Source organism: Mercenaria mercenaria, unplaced genomic scaffold, assembly GCF_021730395.1.
Source record: "Mercenaria mercenaria strain notata unplaced genomic scaffold, MADL_Memer_1 contig_755, whole genome shotgun sequence".
NCBI lineage: Eukaryota > Metazoa > Mollusca > Bivalvia > Venerida > Veneridae > Mercenaria > Mercenaria mercenaria.
Window position 1 is genome coordinate 40,888 of NW_026463654.1, and position 19,881 is coordinate 60,768.

At 32.4% G+C, this 19,881-nt stretch overlaps 1 protein-coding gene across 1 annotated transcript in view; it reads left to right on the forward strand.

Moving 5' to 3' along the window:
* Positions 1-19,881, forward strand: part of LOC128554795 (P-selectin-like) — a gene marked incomplete at its 3' end in the record, with an annotated part of 34,033 nt that overhangs the window by 2,756 nt on the left and 11,396 nt on the right. The window contains exons 2-3 of the mRNA XM_053536107.1: positions 4,196-4,354; positions 6,390-6,545. Of these exons, the coding sequence (XP_053392082.1) occupies positions 4,196-4,354; positions 6,390-6,545 (315 nt within the window). The remainder of the gene's footprint in view (positions 1-4,195; positions 4,355-6,389; positions 6,546-19,881) is intronic.

Here is a 19,881-nt window from a genome sequence, read left to right on the forward strand (position 1 = left end):
GTTTGACATTTACCTGACTTCTGGAAATGCAATACCCTTCGTGAATCTGAAATGGAGAAGCTCATTGTCATTTGCTGATGCAGTTAACTGCCATTCTTTAAGAAAGATTATATAACCGTATGTGGCGTGTATAACCCATTCTAGTCGATCATCGGAGTATGACCAAAACGAGTACTAGTGCTCCGACTTTAAGTTTCTTCGAGTAAGCCATTTTTCGTCAAGGAACTGTGCCATCTGACTCCGAGGTCACTAGGAGTCGTAGGAGTGACTCGAGATAAAAATCCAATTAGCGGAAATCAGACCTGTATTGATTTCTTTTATTACAAATGCACTTTGCGAGTTTTCTTTTCGAGTGACTCCAAGACAAATATAGAATTAACTTTAGCGGGTTTATTGTGGTTTCACCTTACTTTGTGGAAATATTTCACATTATTCGGAGTACAAAAATATATTTACGGAATGAAATTAACTTTCAAAACCTCTTTTATGTAATAATATATGTATAAACACAATGTTTGCGATGAATAATATTATGATACTTTTTATTTTACATTAAGATAAATCAGAATAAGACCTGAGATTTTTTTCCTCATAATGTTATATGAATTTGTGAATGGATGTGGCATAACTTTTCTCTTTTTTATAATTCTTACCACAGAAATTGTCTATGAAACATAGCCAGTAATCCTTTCATATACATGTACGTGATAATTCTCCGAAAGCTTGATTAAACAATAAAAGTTATTGAAATTTATTGCGATGTCAAGATTAAATCATTTTCATTTTTTAAATAAATTTCACACAAATTGTCCTTGTGTGATCCATTATCAAGTTTGGTCAAATTATTCTGATTCCTCAAAACACATGGCCGCAAGAGGGCGTGGTCACTCCCCCTCCCCCACCCCACTCCCACACTAAATAAATATGGTGAATACTTCAAAAACCCTTTTTTATGAAACTGCTGGCCCGATTTTGAAATAAGTTTACACAAATGGTCCTTGTGTAACCCTTTACCAAGATTGTTTAAATTACATGTTTGTAGAGGATATGGTAACTTTTTCATTGTGTATATTGGAAACTTTAAAAAATATTCTTGTCAGAAACAGCAGGTCCTTTTTTTTAAAACAATATTATAAATGATTTTGAGTGACACTTTAAGAAGATTGTAGAAATTATTCTGTTTCATCAGAAAGCATTACCACCAGGGTGTGTGGTCACTTTACCCCTTATTTATGTGGAAACTTTAAAAATCTTCACGTTTGATATTGCATCCCCAGCTTTTATTATATTTGACTGGCTTTTCATAGTAGGTTGTCCCCCTTGAAAACTATCCGATAATCAATATTGGTTTCGCTACTGATACTAGTTTGAGCAATAGATTATATAGGAAATTTATTTTCAATGATTAATTTCAAAAATGTCTTTTGGTTTGTGAATATTTTACCAGATATGACAGTAAACTTCAATTTCTTCTCTTCAATTTAATGTGAAAATATTTATTCTAACTGAACATCTTCTTGCTTCCAATTTTGTTTTAAAAGTATTACCAAGGCTTATATTGAACATATAGTGAACAACACGAAATTTTTCAATTTCTTTTACTTTTGAGGCAAATAAATGATATTTTCCAAAACATGACAATTTATTATCACATATGTAGGTATTCTTGTTTTTATAAACAATACAATAATAATTATAAGTGTAATAGGGTAAAGGCTCCTTGCTTCCATTTTACTTCAAAGTGTATCAAGAAATAAAAAAATTGTGGAAAAAAAAGTTCTGATGTAACTTAAACCGTGTTAATCTATAGAACTGCATATACCAACAACTGACGTACGATTCACTATAGTCTTTTGAAATAATAACGTTCATAAATGTCTAATTAGTCAAAAAAATAGAAAAAAATGAAAAGAACAGAATAGAACAAAGCTTTGATTTTTCACCAAACTGTTTATGAGAACAATACGAATCAACATAAATTACATAATTTCCGACTGAAAGCTAAATATCTTTGGAATACTGAAACCTCCGACGACAGGAGAAAAACTATGTCAAAGAATAATTTTCTTATGAAATAGTGTAATTTGCCAGCTAGGCGCTCATTGAAAGCTGGTGAGAGGGGGTCGGAGGGGGTGGAAGGGGGGGGGGGGAGAGAATGTGTACATTTATTTAAACAAAAGACACAGCATGGTGTTTCCACGATATGCAAAGAAAGGTGAAATTTACAGACACGCAATGAAATCCAAGCTTGTAAAAAAGAAAAAAAATGGCATGTTTTCCATGAGTTTGCACGGTAGGATTATCTCTTTAGTACGACCTACACTTTTTGTCACGGCTTTGTTCGTGGAAAGCATGCAAAATAACCACCTTTACAGCTAAAGACTTCAGTTAAACACGATAAATTTGATTTCATGATTGAATTGTATAGTATGTACAAACACATATCTGAATGGCAAATTTGATTCGTGTATATCATTGATTATAAAAGTAACTTGTACACTATAAATAAGTAGACAGGGTGAATCAGAGCTAATTGTTTAAAAAAATGAGTCCGAATCTCTATGATACACATACACCAATGCTGATAAGAAAAATCAGAAACTTGAATCATAATTAATTATAATTTAATAGATTCTTTCTTTCTTTGATTTCTATGGAAAACCTTGGATCAAGGCCAGTTAATAAAACATGTGTGTGCGTGTTTTAGTAACATGTATGTTTTTAAGGTTTGTTAAATTGCTCGGGTTTTTCTTTGCCATTGCGTGTTAAATACATTATTGCTAAGTTTATTACTTTATTTTATCATGTTTTAGAGTAAACTTCTAGGCATGAAAGTTAAACAAAAGTACCGTTATATGGACAAGAACAATCAGACAAAATGGGAATACATGTATCTTCACACAAGTTTCGTTTTTCTCGAGGAAAACTATTATACATGTTTTGTGGGAAACCTCGTTTATGAAATAATTATCGGATTTCAGTGTTTAGCGGGATTCAAAGTGGCAAAAGAAAAGAAAAGAAATTTATTTAAATGTTTTCATTTTCTGTTACATGACAACACGAATTTTGCAATATCATAAGCTAACATAATGTTTTTTTTAGAGAAATGTTTTATATCTTTACAAGAATAATATTTCTATATGAATCTATAAAACAACATGATTATATCAAAAAACCTTAGCTAACGTAAGGGAGGCAATCCAATTTGAAGGGAATTGCTTTAACACAGTCAATAATTAGGGGAGAGAATTCTTGCAAATTCTTGTTAAAAGCTGACCATGTCATAACACATTATTTCTACATTTACCCTACCTCAACCCCGCCCCCCACCCACCCAAAAATACACATTAACTGTCTGTATTCATATAGTAGAAACTTATAACTGTTCAAGCAAGCAATTAAACTCAGATGAGTGATAAAGGGACAATCATGGCCCTCTTGTTTATTGCTATACATAAGTATATATTCCAGTTTTTTGTGTTAAACTGAAGCGTACATCTACATGAAGACATATAATTTTTGATATAGTCCATGTTACATAACTTTATTTCTACATGTAATTCACACAGTCGAAGACTATTTCAGTATCATACTTAACCGAAAGAACAAGCTAATTATATAACACTTCCACCTAGGAAAGGAAATATAGTCACGAAGTTTCTTGAAATCATCCCGCGACACTCGAATTGACCTATCAATTGTTTATTACAAACTCGAAGGCGCGCGGTTTAACCATAAAACATAAATGTACAATGTATTATAGTGTTACCTGTATAATTTCGACTTGGAGTTCCGTCAAGTAATTACTCGAAGCGACTCCTTGAAATTTTGCTAAAGTAATAAAACTACATTGTAGGTACTCCGAGTCAGAATTATGCACCACTTGGACGATTTTCTGGCTTTGCAATATTTTTCCTTTGAGAAAAAACGGAAAGTATTTTTCCGCGTGAGGTGATAAGTAAATCTAAAACCAATGAAGAAATTTCATTGGAACTTTACATTAATATGTTAGGAAAGTAGATATAACAAGTCCCGAAACTCTGACTGCTTTTTGTTTATGCAAAATAGAAGTATTTAAAAAAGATACAGTGAGTATAATTTACTACTGTTATAACATTTTCAAATAAGGTCTGTATTAAGTGCATTAGTCACACTTAATGATACCTCTACTTGATATATTATTTTGTTTGTGCAGTGATTGGCAGCCGCTGTAGTGGTTTTAATTCAGACAACTGTAAATTAGTGAAACATGTAGAATGTGTAAAACCTGATGGTGCAACCAGTAATGATGAAAGAAAGTGTCAGTGTATCAACGGGTTCTACAAAAGTGCAGATAACAGCTCCTGTATTGAAGGTATAGGATTTAAACAGTCCACTACTTGAGGTTTGAAATTACGACTTTTTGTAATGAAAGATTAAAAACAAAACTAGTAAAGTTTATTTTTTTAAGTATTTAACTCCATTGTCGGATGATTTATGACTACAGACGTAATTTACATTTCATTAAATATGTCCACAACATCAACAATGCTAAGTTTTACCTCGAAATGTTTTAATGTCTATAGTACTTCGAGAAACAACACACATTTGTACATTAAATTGAATTTCCAGTATGTAGGAGGGCATTTTTGCAAATTCAGGATAACTGAAACAACTAACTAGTGGATATATACGAGTGTATGCGTCCATTGTTTTCAAATAACAGGAATATAAAAGGATCATATGAACGTTAGAAGATATTGACTAAATAGTCGTTTTTTTACGTTTCTTACTCATTTGCCAGACTTCAATGGTGTGATGTTTATGATACGAGTAGATATAGCCTATTTTAGTTCTTTTTGTATTGACTAAATTTAGTGGAGGTCGTTACACGATAACATGGGCCTTGATTCTCCTTTGCCAATTCACTTTGTTTTGTAGGCGGCTGTCAAAAACGTTATCTGCTACACAGTACTCAAGTACCACAATCAATCCTTCAAATCGTTTGCAGTTTACAACGAGAATACGAACAATGAACTTGAGATAACCAATGGAAGCTTAGATTCTTTTTTTTTTTTTTTTTTTGATTATATTGTTTAATTTTCCAAAGGAGTCAAAATTGTTTTATTGAACTAGTGAGGGTCGTTTCTACCGCATCCCATTGTGACTTTTTCACGTGATATAAAATCACAACTATTATATATTCAACTGTTAAGTTTATTTGCAGTTTTCAAGAAAAACACGTGCACGGATGGCAACGAACTAGATATATGTCAATTTTTATCACATTCGACGTGTTATAAAGCGGACAATCTATATAATAGAACAATAAATGCAGTATCTTCTCCTGCTGACACTGGTTGCAAATGCATAGATGGATTCTTCTATAACGTTACTACGTCCGCATGCGAACTCGGTAATGATCTTTACTTGCATATTGTGTTGCGTAATTGTTTTAATTTTCTTTATAGGAGAGTGAAATGTTTTAGAAATGTTTCTTTTTGACAGTACAAGTAACATAATGTGTACATATTTTTTTCTATTGTATATTGTCTTAAACACTTCAAATGGCTGCTTCATATGGCGACATATTTCTGCTAGGTAGCTATCTCGATAATATTGTACACTTTCCAGAAATTATGTGCAATTTTCTGAAAACATTTTGGCAATAAATGATATTTTCTAGATATTTTATTTATTTCCTGAAATAATTTAGCGCAAAATTTCGCGTTAATGCTTCGAGCTGCCACAATATATTGGGTAGCTGTCTCGATGATATTTGACACTTTCTAGCAAAGTTGTGCATTTTTCTGAAAACATTATTACAATAAATTGTTTTTCTAGATATGGTTTTAATGTCCAGGAAACCTAAGGCTATTGAGATACCTTTTTCTGAAAAGTTCGAAATATCAAGATAATTTCTGAAAAAGTCAAGATAACTATCTAGTGAATAAACGGCAGCCGTCAACACTTACATAAAAGGTATCGAGGTAAAAAGATAAATAATCGCAATAATATTTCCAGGAAATCTTTGACTATTGAGATTCTTTTTTCAGAAAATTTCGCTTTATCAAGATAATTTTTTGAAGTTTCGCGATAGCTACCTACATTGTAGTTATCTCGTGACAGAAATATGCAAACAAAACTCCAGACAAAAAGTACAGCTGTCCATTTGCTTATTGGTTTAATGTTATGGACATTATCAAATATTTGCAACCATCTTTTGCTTTCATCTGAAAACGAGCTAAAACTTTGAAAAGATTCCCCAAGTACCAGACAGAAGTGATTTGGTTGACATACATTCGCTCGTTTTTAATAAATTACTTTAGAGGTATGGTCAGTTTAGGTAAGAAGCATTGATTTAACATTTATATTGTGCAATGTCTTAAGCATTTTATTTTCAATTGCAGTAATTGGGAGCAACTGTAAAGAGCAACTTTCCGACAATTGTAACTTAGTCAATCATCTGAAATGTACTAAACTGATTGATTCAGACAGGAATGAAAGAACATGCCAGTGTATCAATGGTTTCTATAGAAGTATTGATAACAGATCATGTGTGGAAGGTAAATGACATAAAATTCCATTTACGCTTGGAACATTTTCGGGTGGTTTTAACGTGATGAAATGAGGTACAAAATCCCGTCTTTGAATATTATCAAATATATTACGGTCTACTTACTCTTTAGAGATAAAATGTCATGACTTTATTAAGGATGTAGGATCATTTTTTTCTTAAGTTAAGAATTTTTTCTTACCCTTTGAGTTTGTAGTACATTAGTTTCTAAAATATAAAGGAGCAGAAAAAGCACAGTTTACCGCACTCGCTTTTATTTTATAGCGCATTTTCTCCACCTACTGTTTAAGCATTTCTGAAATTCATTAAAAGTAAAACAAATATGCCGCGGCTTATTTTAAATTTTCGTAAGGATTTGGTGGCTTATTATCGAGACCGGCTTAATTTTGAATCTGGCGAACTTGTGAGTACATATATTCAGTAACGGTTTAAAAACCGGCGTATTTTCGAGTACCGAAATACTGAAGATACGGATATCATATTTTATGCTTTTTAGTAAAAACATCGACGTCGGTAAATACTTTTATTTTTGACCTATCTCTTTTATTACAATTTGTTACAATTTCTCAAGTTTCAAGTTTATTCAATTCTCAGTTTGTATACATACAAAAACACGAGAAAGTGAAAATAATCCGATGCTAACAGATAATAACCCATTATAAAGTTTTGTCTGGCCTAACAAACAAAATACACCTATGATTTAATCGCCCAACGAGTATGAATAACTTTCACAATACGTGATAAACACTGCATTGTGTTATAAAGACCTTTATCACATGTTTGACGTCGCGGGAGTGTAATAAAGCCATTAAATAAAAATGATAATACACTAGTGTAATTAAGCTTTGACGTCGACGTCATTTATAGTATTGGAGACGTTGGTCAAATTGACTTGTTTATATAGAAAAAGAAAGTAGAAATTTTTATGTTTCGACAGGAAAGAAGACTTACATGTGATAAAAAGAATATTACATTTGTGACTTTCCACATTGAATTTATTAAACTCGTTGAATAAAATTGATAAAATGCTCGGCAGAGCCTCGCATTTTATTATTTTATTCAACTCGTTTAATAAATTCAATATTGAAAGACACTCATGTAATATCCTCTATGTCATTTTAATTGACGTGACAAGAAGTGTTTGAGACAGGAATCTTATTGCTTTTAAGGTGAAGTCACTTTTTGAATTTCCGGTGAATAACAAAAAACCAAAGAATATTCAGTTCTTTCCAAAAACCGTTATATTATGATTCAACCAAATAGTTTCCTTTTTCTACCAGAAAGGAACAATTCTTATATCTTAATATTGAGATTTGGTACCTTTATAACAGACAATAATCTAAAACAATAGACATTCATATGTGACGTCGGTGAGCTCAACAAAGCAATTTCAAGCACAAATATTAATGTGGAATGTAAAGTAAGTTACACACTACAATATCCGTCCAAGATACTTTCAAAAACAATGCATTTGCAGAATAGAGAGATAAAAATAATTTTGACAGCTCGTGAAAACTAATGACAAATTTTGACAGGTATATGATGACTCATGACCTAATTAATTTTTTTTCTGTTATTTGTAACTTCTAGTTTGATTTTCATAAAATGGGTATTCTTTATTGTAGCTTACAACTCATATATTAAAACAATAAAAGAATATATTGTTACCTCACTGTCGTTTTGTCTATCCATCTCTCGTACGAATTCCTATTGTTTCAGTCATTTGTCACTAATTAGAGCAACTCACAGTGTTGCATTCATACAAAACACATCCCTTATTTTCACATAGATATTGAGGATTTATCTAATGAGCACATGTATTGGAAACACAATTTCAATACCGACTGTATATTGTAATAATGCTCAGCCGTGACGTGTCGTTAAAGTTTTAATTTGTCCAGGGTTTTAACAGTCACCACAACTTGCATTGTGCTAAGTGTTTCTATTCCAAAGTATGTTTTATTGCTATTACATTTGGAAATAAAACTGCTATGTACACGTTGGTAACTTTTGCTATCTTATATGGTGTCCTAACAAAGTCATTGATACTATTACTGATACAAAAAATTGGACGGCTTATTTCTGAGTACGGCTAATTTATCAGCCCTTTTTGCCTGTAGTGAAATGGAGGCTTATTTTCGAGACCGGCTTATTTTCAAAACCGGCTTATTTTCGGGATTTCAGGCTAATACCACACTTAACATTATAAGGATTCAGGTTCTACATGTACTGTTAATACATGGTGATATCAGCATTATATAAGCAAGTTTTAATCTCTTTCATTTTTACACGTTAACATTATTACAGTGGGAAAAAACGTATTTAAGTTGTTAAGATTTTATTTAGAAAAAAAAAACTTTAAAAACTGCTGAATTTTTATATTTTATTCGTTTCGTTTAAATTCATATACTTCCTAGATAATATAAAATGGTATGTTGAATTTCTTCTGTTTTAATTGTAGCATTTTCATACATATGAATCAGAAAAATATCAGAACCAAACCTGGCATTTGAAATTACCTACCCAATTATGAATTTTACATTACATTAAAGGTGGTCAATCACATTTGAGCAACATTTTATGACATTTTTCAGTATTCATGCATTCTGTTAGAGATTTGTTTAAGGAACAAAAAGACCATTAAATAGAGTTAGATCATAATTGGAAATGTATATTTTATTATTTTTTTTGAAATTTTGTAATTTCCTCCCTTTAATATTAACGCTTAGCATTACGTTTTGAGAAAAAAAAATCAAACAACACCAAATCATAGAAAGAAAGAATTGCTTCACATGAAATTGAACAGCATATAATATGTATATTACTCTACGAAACAAGTGTCAGTATACTGATATAAACATTGAATTCCGGAAAAGGACTGCATAAAGGGGTCACACTTCCGGACAGTCAAACGCCTTTAAAAACTCACCATTTTCAAAGAACTGTTACATATTATGTTCGTTTTGATGCATTTGCAATAGCGTACGAGTGTTGAAATTTCACATTACCAGGTGGAACGCAGTTTTCAGCAATTGTTTATTTTTATTTCTTTACAAATGGCATTCATTTTCAAAGGTGGACAACTTTTTCAGAATATTTTAAGTATCCGTCGTACGAAGTATCCGTCGTACGGGACAGTACATGTAATGGTCAGGTAAAATATTGGTAAAGATGTTGTTCATTTATCAACTATTTCTGTGTTTTGATGATATACTCCTAAACCTTAAAGTATTTAAAAAGGGGTATTTCAATATAATTTCCAGTTATAGATTTGCATTTGATGAAAATTGGAATATTTTAACAATCTGAAATGAAACGTAAGTTTTAAAACAGCGTGTAGATTCAGATTTCATTTACTTGAAATATATTTTGGTTGTGCAACCGAGAAAGACAAAGGGAGATAATAATAATCTTATAAACTTGCATTTCTAGTACGTTTTGGCAAAGGTTTTACTTGTCAATGCAAATCTTTGACAACTTTATTCAAATAGTGAAAATATTCATATTATTCCTTCAGAAAACATGTCTATTTAAGTTATGCTTATACTTAAATAACGCTGTACTGGTTAGGCAACCAGGATAGGAAAATTAAATTAAAAAAAATATTTTCAGTGAAAATTTGATGTGTATTAAGGTGGAGTGCGACCTTTAAATTTTTTTAAATACATCTATGAAAAATTAATGAAAGAAAATTGAGGATATTTCTGATTTATTCACGTTTTCCGTTTGGCTATTATTGAAGCCACATTTGTTTGGTGCGCTGTCAAACTTGGCCACTAACGGCACTTTTTGGGCGTCATTTCTTGGAGTCATTTTCATTGTTTCTGTAAGGTTTTCAGCATATCCCTGTTTTAGTTGGAATAGGACACGAATGAAATTTATATATTTTTAAAAGATTTAAAATTCCCTTTCCTGTGATATAAATTTCGTGAATGATCTATGACGTACCTTAAGATTATGACGCATTAAAGCGTCAGACTTACACAAAATGTAACGTAGAGTTTAGCTGGAAAGTTGTCCGTTTTTCGAGTACAAATGTATAACATTTTTTCGGGTCGAGGAATTTTGTTTAAATTTCAATCATAAATGCGCAAGTATATTTACTTGCGTTTGATTAACAAAAAATTGTATGTCACCGAATTCGTTTTTTCAGTACGACCGATTTTGTTTTCCCCACCCCCGAGCTAAAATGCGACGTTATTTGGTGGTATTTTTAAAATTACGCTAAAGTTTCGGACGATTTCGGAAAACTTGCACTATGAAACATGTTGTCGACATTCTATCGTAAAAATATACGTTCAATGAAAGCATATTCTGAAATATAAGAAATAACACATATACAGTAAATCGAATAATAGTAGAAAAAAGAAGTCCCGGCTAGTTTTGAGTTGCAAACTTTTGGTTTTTACTTCAATTAAAATAAACTTTATTAGCGTTCGATTTTAATACGTGATTTTAATGAAATTATTTCTGTCAAAAAGCGCATCATTAAATTTTTGTATTATCTTCATTATTAGTATTTGATGTGAGTATGTGTTATAATGGACTCATGCATCGTGTTAGAATCGAAATAAGAAGTTCCCAAGTGAGATCTATCGTAGAATATATATATATATATATATATATATATATATATATAAAGAAAAAATAAACAACATTACATGAGTAACATTATATTTGCCTACCGGTTTCGTTTATACTCATCAGGGCAAATAAAACAATATGGCGCCAACAAATGTGTAATTACACATTTGTTGGCGCCATATTGTTTTATTTGCCCTGATGAGTATAAACGAAACCGGTAGGCAAATATGATGTTACTCATGTAATGTTGTTTATTTTTTCTTTATAATGTACTTGATCCGGTACAAACTTTTGCATTATATATATATATATATATATATATATATATATATATATATATATATATATATATATATATATATAGGTTGGGGTTAACGTCGCACTCCGTAGAAGCAATATAAAACTGATCAGGATGCATATATACTACAGCTGCTATTGACCATAAGAACAATTTGTTAAATGGCAATTGTCCATCACTAGTAAAATTTGGAAGGATAAGCAACCGTGTCTGTAACAACAGACTATGAATTCCAAAGCATTATTTCCTAAAAAAAAAGAAGTTACCTATCCCATAATCAAAGAGAATCAACGACAGCAAAAAGAACAGATCATAAATTATCATTTAGACTTTGTTATTCTCATTGCCATAGTATAACACTCAATTTCAGTCATATAAACTATCACTTCATTAATTTCTACATGGAAATCATACCGTTATGACTATATATTTCCGTGTCATTATACTGCAAAGCACTTACTCAACCCTACATCACTCCGTCGAGGGAGGGGTTAGTATAAAGAAACCAAATTTCAATTCCAGCCGCCTTCTTCTTATGCCCTTACACTCATCTCCCAAAATTTATTGCAGAAAAAAATACATCAATCAAAATTAATCATGCCATGAATTTCCTAGTCCAATACTTCCACTTTATATTTCCCGCAGTAGTGCACTATGACAAGTCTATATCTGCATTTAGTTCTCGTGCGGCTATCAGTGTGTAACATTATTAACCGTTAATAAGTAGGCTATAGTATTTATACGACTTTACAACTATGTTTTGCACGGAATATCACAGGTCAGAGGTTTAGGTAGACTGGCTGTACTAATCACTATAACCTAGCGCTGAGTTAACAAACTGTAGGGAATCTAAAATGATAGTATATTCATGGCATGTAACGCGCGAAATGATTTCATGTCCTACACCATAATACGTTTGAAATACGGTAATACCTCGATTTATTTAAAATAAAAAAGTGGAAAACCACAGGTCACCCCACGACATAAACGAAAATGTTGCAGGTTCGGTTTGATTGACGGTAGTGGAAGTGCAAGCCCTCTAGCCCCGAGATGAGCAGAATTAAACATTTTTACACATGTTATAAGTACCAGAAAGTAATTTAGAAACCTAGGATATACATATGTGCATATTGCCTTTTGTTTGAATAAACTGTCTGTCTCTGTCTCTGTCTCTATCTATCTATCTATCTATCTATCTAATCTAATCTAATCTATCTATCTATCTATCTATCTATCTATCTATCTATCTGTGCAATAAATACTCAGAACCAGTTAATATTTAATTACTAATATCGTCTGCACAATTCCTTTATCATTGTTTCGTGATATAGATTTTATATTTCAGCCTAAACACCTGTCACAAGACTTTTGTCTCTGTATAATTATTTACTTGATGGTTTCCAATAACGTTGTGATTCATTTCACTGAAACTGTTTTGAAGTTTTGAAAGGAAGACGATTGTGATATCAAAAACATGCAACAGATAGCAAACAATAACTTGATCTAGATATCAATATAATGCTTACAACATGTTCCTAACTGCAATATTTAAAAGAGAATTTACTGTAAATTTAGGTGAAGAATGAAATAAGAATCTGTTGAAATAGCTTCATCATTTTGTCTGTTTTTAAATTGTGCATAAGTCAAAGTTTGTCCTCAGCAGTCTGATCAGTTCATAGGCATTATAGAGAATTTACTGCAAGGTACTTTGCATATATTCTGTTGTAACACGTATGAACACATGTTTACTTTATTTAAGAATTGAATAATAATTTCTGTGCGTTTATACGGGTATAAAGTACATTGGGACTTCCTGCAAATTCATGAATCATACAAGCGATACTTGGCCTTTCAGTGTGGTTCATAACCATATGAACGCACACAAAAAATAGCATTCAATTCTTATATTTACATTTTACGATACCTTGCTACAAAAATAACTGATTTGCTTTCTAGAAGTATCAGAAAATCAAAATAAATGTCAAGATATCCTTCCGTCATCCTATAACAGAACAGTTAAAAAGGCCCACGTTCAACGATAATTCGCCTTCCGATAAAAATAGTTCCTGGTTTTGGTTTGAAATATTTTAACTGCAGTGAAAATTCATACAGTCGTGTGCTGTGATCTTTGACACCAGAAAAATTAGATAAAGCTATAATTAAGTGTTCTTTTTCAAAGTTTTGGCGTCCAATTTTGAAATAATTTTTGGAACATGACCATTCTGTTAATTGATAAAGTATGTTGATGTTTTAATGTATTTAAAAGTTAATGCCTTATGTAATACAAAATTAATGATGCTAGTTCTACAGAAATTAGCTTTGAACAATATTCCATTCTGTTATAAAACTTCCATTTGGCAAGTGATTTGAAGTCAGCGACCTTATCGTAGAATAACCCGAGTTTTTCGTTCTTATACGTAAGAATATATCACAGGCCGTAGGCCTTCGTGATATATTCTTACGCATAAGAATTCAATCATAATCACACATTAAACTCGAATGCTAACTAAGTTAATTATAATTGAAAAAAATCCCGAAAATTCACAGCTCAAAACTAGCCGGGACTTCATTTTTCTATTATAATTCGAATTATAGGCCAATGTGTTATTTTCTTATATTTCAGTATATTATGCTAACATTAAACGTATAAATTAACGAAATCATGTCGACAAAAAGCTCCATAGTACAAAATCGTCCGAAACTATCAGCGTATTTTTAAAATACCACCAAGTAACATCGCGTTTACTTCATTTTTCTATTATAATTCGATTTACTGTATATGTGATATTTTTTATATTTCAGTATATGCTTTCATTAAACGTATATTTTTACGATAAAATGTCGACAACTTGTTCCATAGTACAAGTTTTCCGAAATCGTCCGAAACTTTAGCGTAACTTTAAAAATACCACCAAATAACGTCACATTTTAGCTCGGGGGTGGGGAAACAAAATCGGTCGTACTGAAAAAACGAATTCGGTGACATACAATTTTTTGTTAATCAAACACAAGTAAATATACTTGCGCATTTATGATTGAAATTTACACAAAATTCCTCGACCTGAAAAAATGTTATACTCAAAAAACGGACAACTTTCCAGCTAAACTCTACGTTACATTTTGTGTAAGTCTGACGCTTTAATGCGTCATAATCTTAAGGTACGTCATAGATCATTCACGAAATTTATACCACAGGAAAGAGATTTTTAAATCTTTTAAAAATATATATATTTCATTTTTGTCCGCTTCCAACTGAAATAGGGATATGCTGAAAACCTTACAGAAACAATGAAAATGACGCCAAGAAATGACGCCCAAAAAGTGCCGTTAGTGGCCAAGTTTGACAGCGCACCAAACAAATGTGGCTTAAATAAGAGCCAAACGGAAAACGGGAATAAATCAGAAATATCCTCAATTTTTTTTCGTTAATTTTTCATAGATGTATTTAAAAAAAAATATTAAAGGTCGCACTTCACCTTAAGAACTTGGTGTGAGCATAAACAAGTGTAAATGATCATTTGGTTAAGTTTTGACTAAATCCATCAGTTAACCAAAATCTGATTAACCACCATTAAGGCAAATGCCGGCCAAAAATAAGGGTGTGGTTTTCGCAACAGGTAGAATATATTTGGTTAAATGATACATTATTAGCTATGTTTTGATGATTTAGCAATTATTTTCGGCAAAATGTTTGTTTGAAAGAAATATTCAAATAACTATTTTTCAAAATGGAAGATATCCTGAAAGAAAATACTATTTAGCATTCAGAGAATATTTAAACAATTTGATTAAATATGTTTCTCTAATCTTCCGAATGGTATTATTAACCAGGTCAGGCGTGCGGGCGGAGGGGCGGGCGGGCGTCGTCAACTTTTGGTTTCCACTCAATAACTTGAGTTTGAAGTGACCGATTGAAATGAAACTTGGTATATAGGTAGCTTATATAGATATGTAGTTTGGAATTGCATATGAAGTCACTAGGTTTAAGGTCCAGGTGGCTGATGCTAAAAAATATAAAAAATGGGTTCTACTCAAAAAAATGGAACTTGGCCTATAGGTAGCTTATAAAAACAAAAAACAAACAAAAACAAAACAATGCTGGGATTGTCTATGAGGTCTTTGGGGTCAAGATTAAGGCCAGGATAACTTATTTAATCTTCACACTCAAAGAATTCCACGGTGGCGCAGTGGCGTTTATATGAATGGGATTTCTGGAGCATCATCTCTTTCTTTTACTTGTCTTAATTTAATTTGTCTGATTTTTGTACCAAATCATGCGTTACATTATTACGATATGGTGGAACATGTAATTCTTCTTGATGTTGATTTAAACAATGGTGTATTGCAAACATATGCGGTGTATTAGAAGACAGAGATTCACCATCAAAAACACCAGAAGTTTTCATGTTGTGACCTTTCTGGAAGGGAGTTTCGAAAATATGTGTTTACATTTAAAAAGCTAGAAACATTTTGAAAGTGGCCATAGTAAAATATCTAAAACATCACTGCGTCTGCATGTTTGGCACACTGGGCCCTGAGACAATCGGTCTTTCAAGAGTGTAACACTTAGGTCTTTAATATATTCTGGGGTGATATATTTTGTACAACTCACTAATTAGTTTACTTCCAAAAGTATAACAAAATATGATACTCATATATACTGGTGTATTACACAGATGGAAGAATAGCACACAAAATAACAAGTAATGTTGAATCGGGCCGAAGATTCACATGATAAACTTTGGTCTAAAAATTACCTATTATAAGTATTTGACTGCGGAAGTGGGATTTATAACTTTGCAATTGCGTGTAATATTAGCATAGAGAAACCATTTATTCCTGACTTATGGAGACATGTCATTCACATAACTTAAGAATAATAAGGATCCCAAGATAGAGCCTTGTGGAAACAACATTTAGTGTTACAAGGGATGAACAGGTACTCGATACCAATTTTTGTCTACATTATAGATATGACACGAACCAAAGTAGAATATCTTTTCCAAGACCTCTCTAATTTCATTATAATTATTAAATTATCCATGGTATCAAACACTTTCTGCAGGTCAAGTAAAATCATACCATAAAGTCACCATTATCAATTTCAAATTTCGCATAAACTAAAAGATGAGTAAGACAAATGTCTGTAGAAAAACCCCTTCTTAAAACGGACTGAAACTTGTTCAATAAATTCTTATCCCTCTGATAGGCTTCAACATGACCATACTCAACTCGATAACATATTTTGGAGGTAAATGTAAGAATGGATACAAAGCGGTATTTACTCACTCCAGTTTAAAGAGTGGAACAACTCTAGCAGATTTTAGGTCATTAGAAACTTCCCTATGAATTAAAGATGATAAATGGAGAAGCTGAAATAGCAGTATTGTCTCTCAAACAATGAAAAAAAAACTGCCATGTAATCATGTGGATTTGTTGACATTTGATTAAAGTAGCTTAAATGTTTGTTCTTAAACATAACAGAAAATAAAACCCCATCTGATAAATCTAACTTTTCAGAGTAAAAACTAAATAAAAATTTTCTCTTTATCTAAAAATGCATAGGCAACTTATCTTCAAGTTTAGAAGCAATTGTTGAGTAGAAGTGTTGAATATTTCAGCCACAATTAGCTTATCAAAACAAATATCATCACTATCATTTATTAATGCTTAGATTTAATTTCATGAACGCAGACCAAGGCTCTTGAGTGAATTCCACTGTAACTAAAAATCAGACATATTCTCTTCAACTTTTATGATCACATGATTTACATATTTCTCATTGATATTACTTGCTCTGATGCATGTGTATAGTGTAATAAGCGTTGCTTTTACATAGCTATAGTAAATGTTTGGTTTATTTTGTAGTATATTTAAAGAATTGCACAGACAACAGAGACTGCAACAATTTATTACAATCTGGTTGCAAACTAAAGGGCGTTTCTACAACAATAACTGGGGGCAAGAAGATAACCCCTGTTACACTGTCAGTAGGCAAATGTGTTTGTAATCAGGAATATTACTACAACAATGAAACGTATAACTGTCTTAAAGGTTTGTAGTCTATATAAATGATACTTTGCTTCTGTGTTATTACTGACAAAATCTTTTCTGACTTCAGCATAAATTTAATCCCATTAATAGGCTAATTTCCCATACACAAAACGTTAAATATTTAAAAAAAAATAGACCGTTTTATCTAACACTAAACACAGACTGTTTATAATCAGTAACTTGAAATGTGCTCACAAATTGAGATGAAGTGTAATGCATTTTGAAGCCCTCATTTTCAGTCATATTTTAAATATTCCTAAATCTTCATCGATTTCCAAAGCTATTGTCATCCAAGGACATTTACTATCAAAAGGTAACCCTGTATTGAAAAGGACACGAAACACTGTGTGACTGCTGTTTAACACTGTAAGGATTGTCACGAATCTGAAAAATAAGCTTTTATTGCTCACATCTGCATATTTATAATTAAGTTTAGAAAATATACAATCTCACTCATGGGTAGTGATGTTCCAATTGTCACCGATGTTCCATTAATCATCGCCAAAGTTTCAAAGTCTGTGACACAAAGAATCGATTTTAGTCGCTGATTTTGTTGAAAAATTAAAATCCAACTTTCAAGACTTTTTCAGATACCTCCCGCTGTTTAGCGTACATACTTTTGCTCTTTTATACTCTTTGGGTTAGTATTTCAAAATATCTGCTCATTAAAATGGGGAACGCTGTTTGGCCAGTTCAACAATAATAAAAGATTTGTTGTCCTGGCAGTAAAGAATCAGACGCCTGGACATATTTCGGGCTCTGCATGAATCCTGAATGCCGGGGTTGGCTCCTTTTAAGGAAAACCTTGAAACTACTAGAGCGTTTTGCAAAATATGCTTTAAAGCGTACATTAACGAAGGTACCCGACCCACTTTTTAAATTGGAAACGATCTTCAGATTTTATTTGACAAGCTTTTATTATTCCTTCAATACAAAATTTTTCCATATTTTCCATACCAAACTTTGCACTGGATCTAGCATGGCTTGAATCCCAGGTCTTGAGTCACGGAGAAAAGATGTATTCCAGTTAGTTTTGCATTTGGTCCAATAGTTCCTCCCAGGTCGCAGTTTGGACTGTGTCGTTCGAAACTTTGAACAGCCGACAGCCGGTTAAGCTACCGGTTGGTTAACTTTTAAGGGTATATGTCGACATTTTAGAAGACTTTGAAAAACAAATGTATGAGTTAAGGACTGCCTATACAATAAATAAAAAAAAAACATACTAGTATTTCCCATCAAGACAAATATTTTGTATCAAAATCTAGCCAGCAGTTAGTTTAACAGCCGGTTAAAGATTCGAATAACTGGGCCCTGATTGCCCGACAGTTGCTAAAGACTGCACAATACAGCAGCTGTGTCCTAAAATTCCTCATCAAAAGTAATTAAAGTAGTCATACAATAATGTGAAAGTCTTGAGAAAGGTTTGCTGTTACTACCATATTGCTACATTACAATAGTCTATATTGGTCTTTCGGTTCCGACTCTTTCGATTAATCGAATCGGAGAGAGTTCTGAATCGGACCGATTAATCGATTCTGCTTCAACTGTTCGATTCTCATCACTACTCATAGGGATGTCGGTCACACAAAGAAAGAATTTCTGGCGATACTCTGTGAGGAAAATTTGAGCAAAGTGGCCCTGATTTTAGGACGAATTCTGTGTTATTTGGTCAATGAAAACGAAAAAAGATCGCGTTTCTAAAACTTATATATATGTCAACTATTTTGATTATTTTTGTCGAGCCCGCTTGCGGAAGCGAAGACGAAGTCGTCCAAATGGCTGTTCGGTGTATCTGCGTGCGTGCGTGCGTGCGTTCGTCCATGTGTGCGTCCGTGTGTGCGTCCCTCCGTGTGTGCGTGCGTCCGGATTTGTTTGTCCGGAACATTTCTTTTTCATGCATGAAGGGATTGTGATATATAACTTGGCGCAATTATTCACCATTATGAGATTGAGTGTCATGCGCAAGGACTAGGTCCCTAGGTCTAAGGTCAAGGTCACACTAAGAGGTCAAAGGATACAAGAATGACAACTTTGTCCGGAGCATTTTTTCTTCATGCATGGAGGGATTTTGATATAACTTGGCACAGTTGTTCACCATTATGAGACGGAGTGTCATTGGCAAGAACCTAGAATCACTTCCCTTTGTTGTTACTATAAATAGCTTATATTGTAGCTTTTTTATTACTGGCCATAGGGAAAAATCAAGACCACTTTACAGTAGTACAACATGCATGTTACATCCAATTTTAGGTGTATTTTGACTGCTGGTAAGGATTTTTGTGTGGATTTACTTCCCTTTGTTGTTACTATAAATAACTTATATTGTAACTTTTTGCAATCTTTTGTTTTATTTGGCATAAATTTTTGCCTCAATGAGACAGAGTGTCGG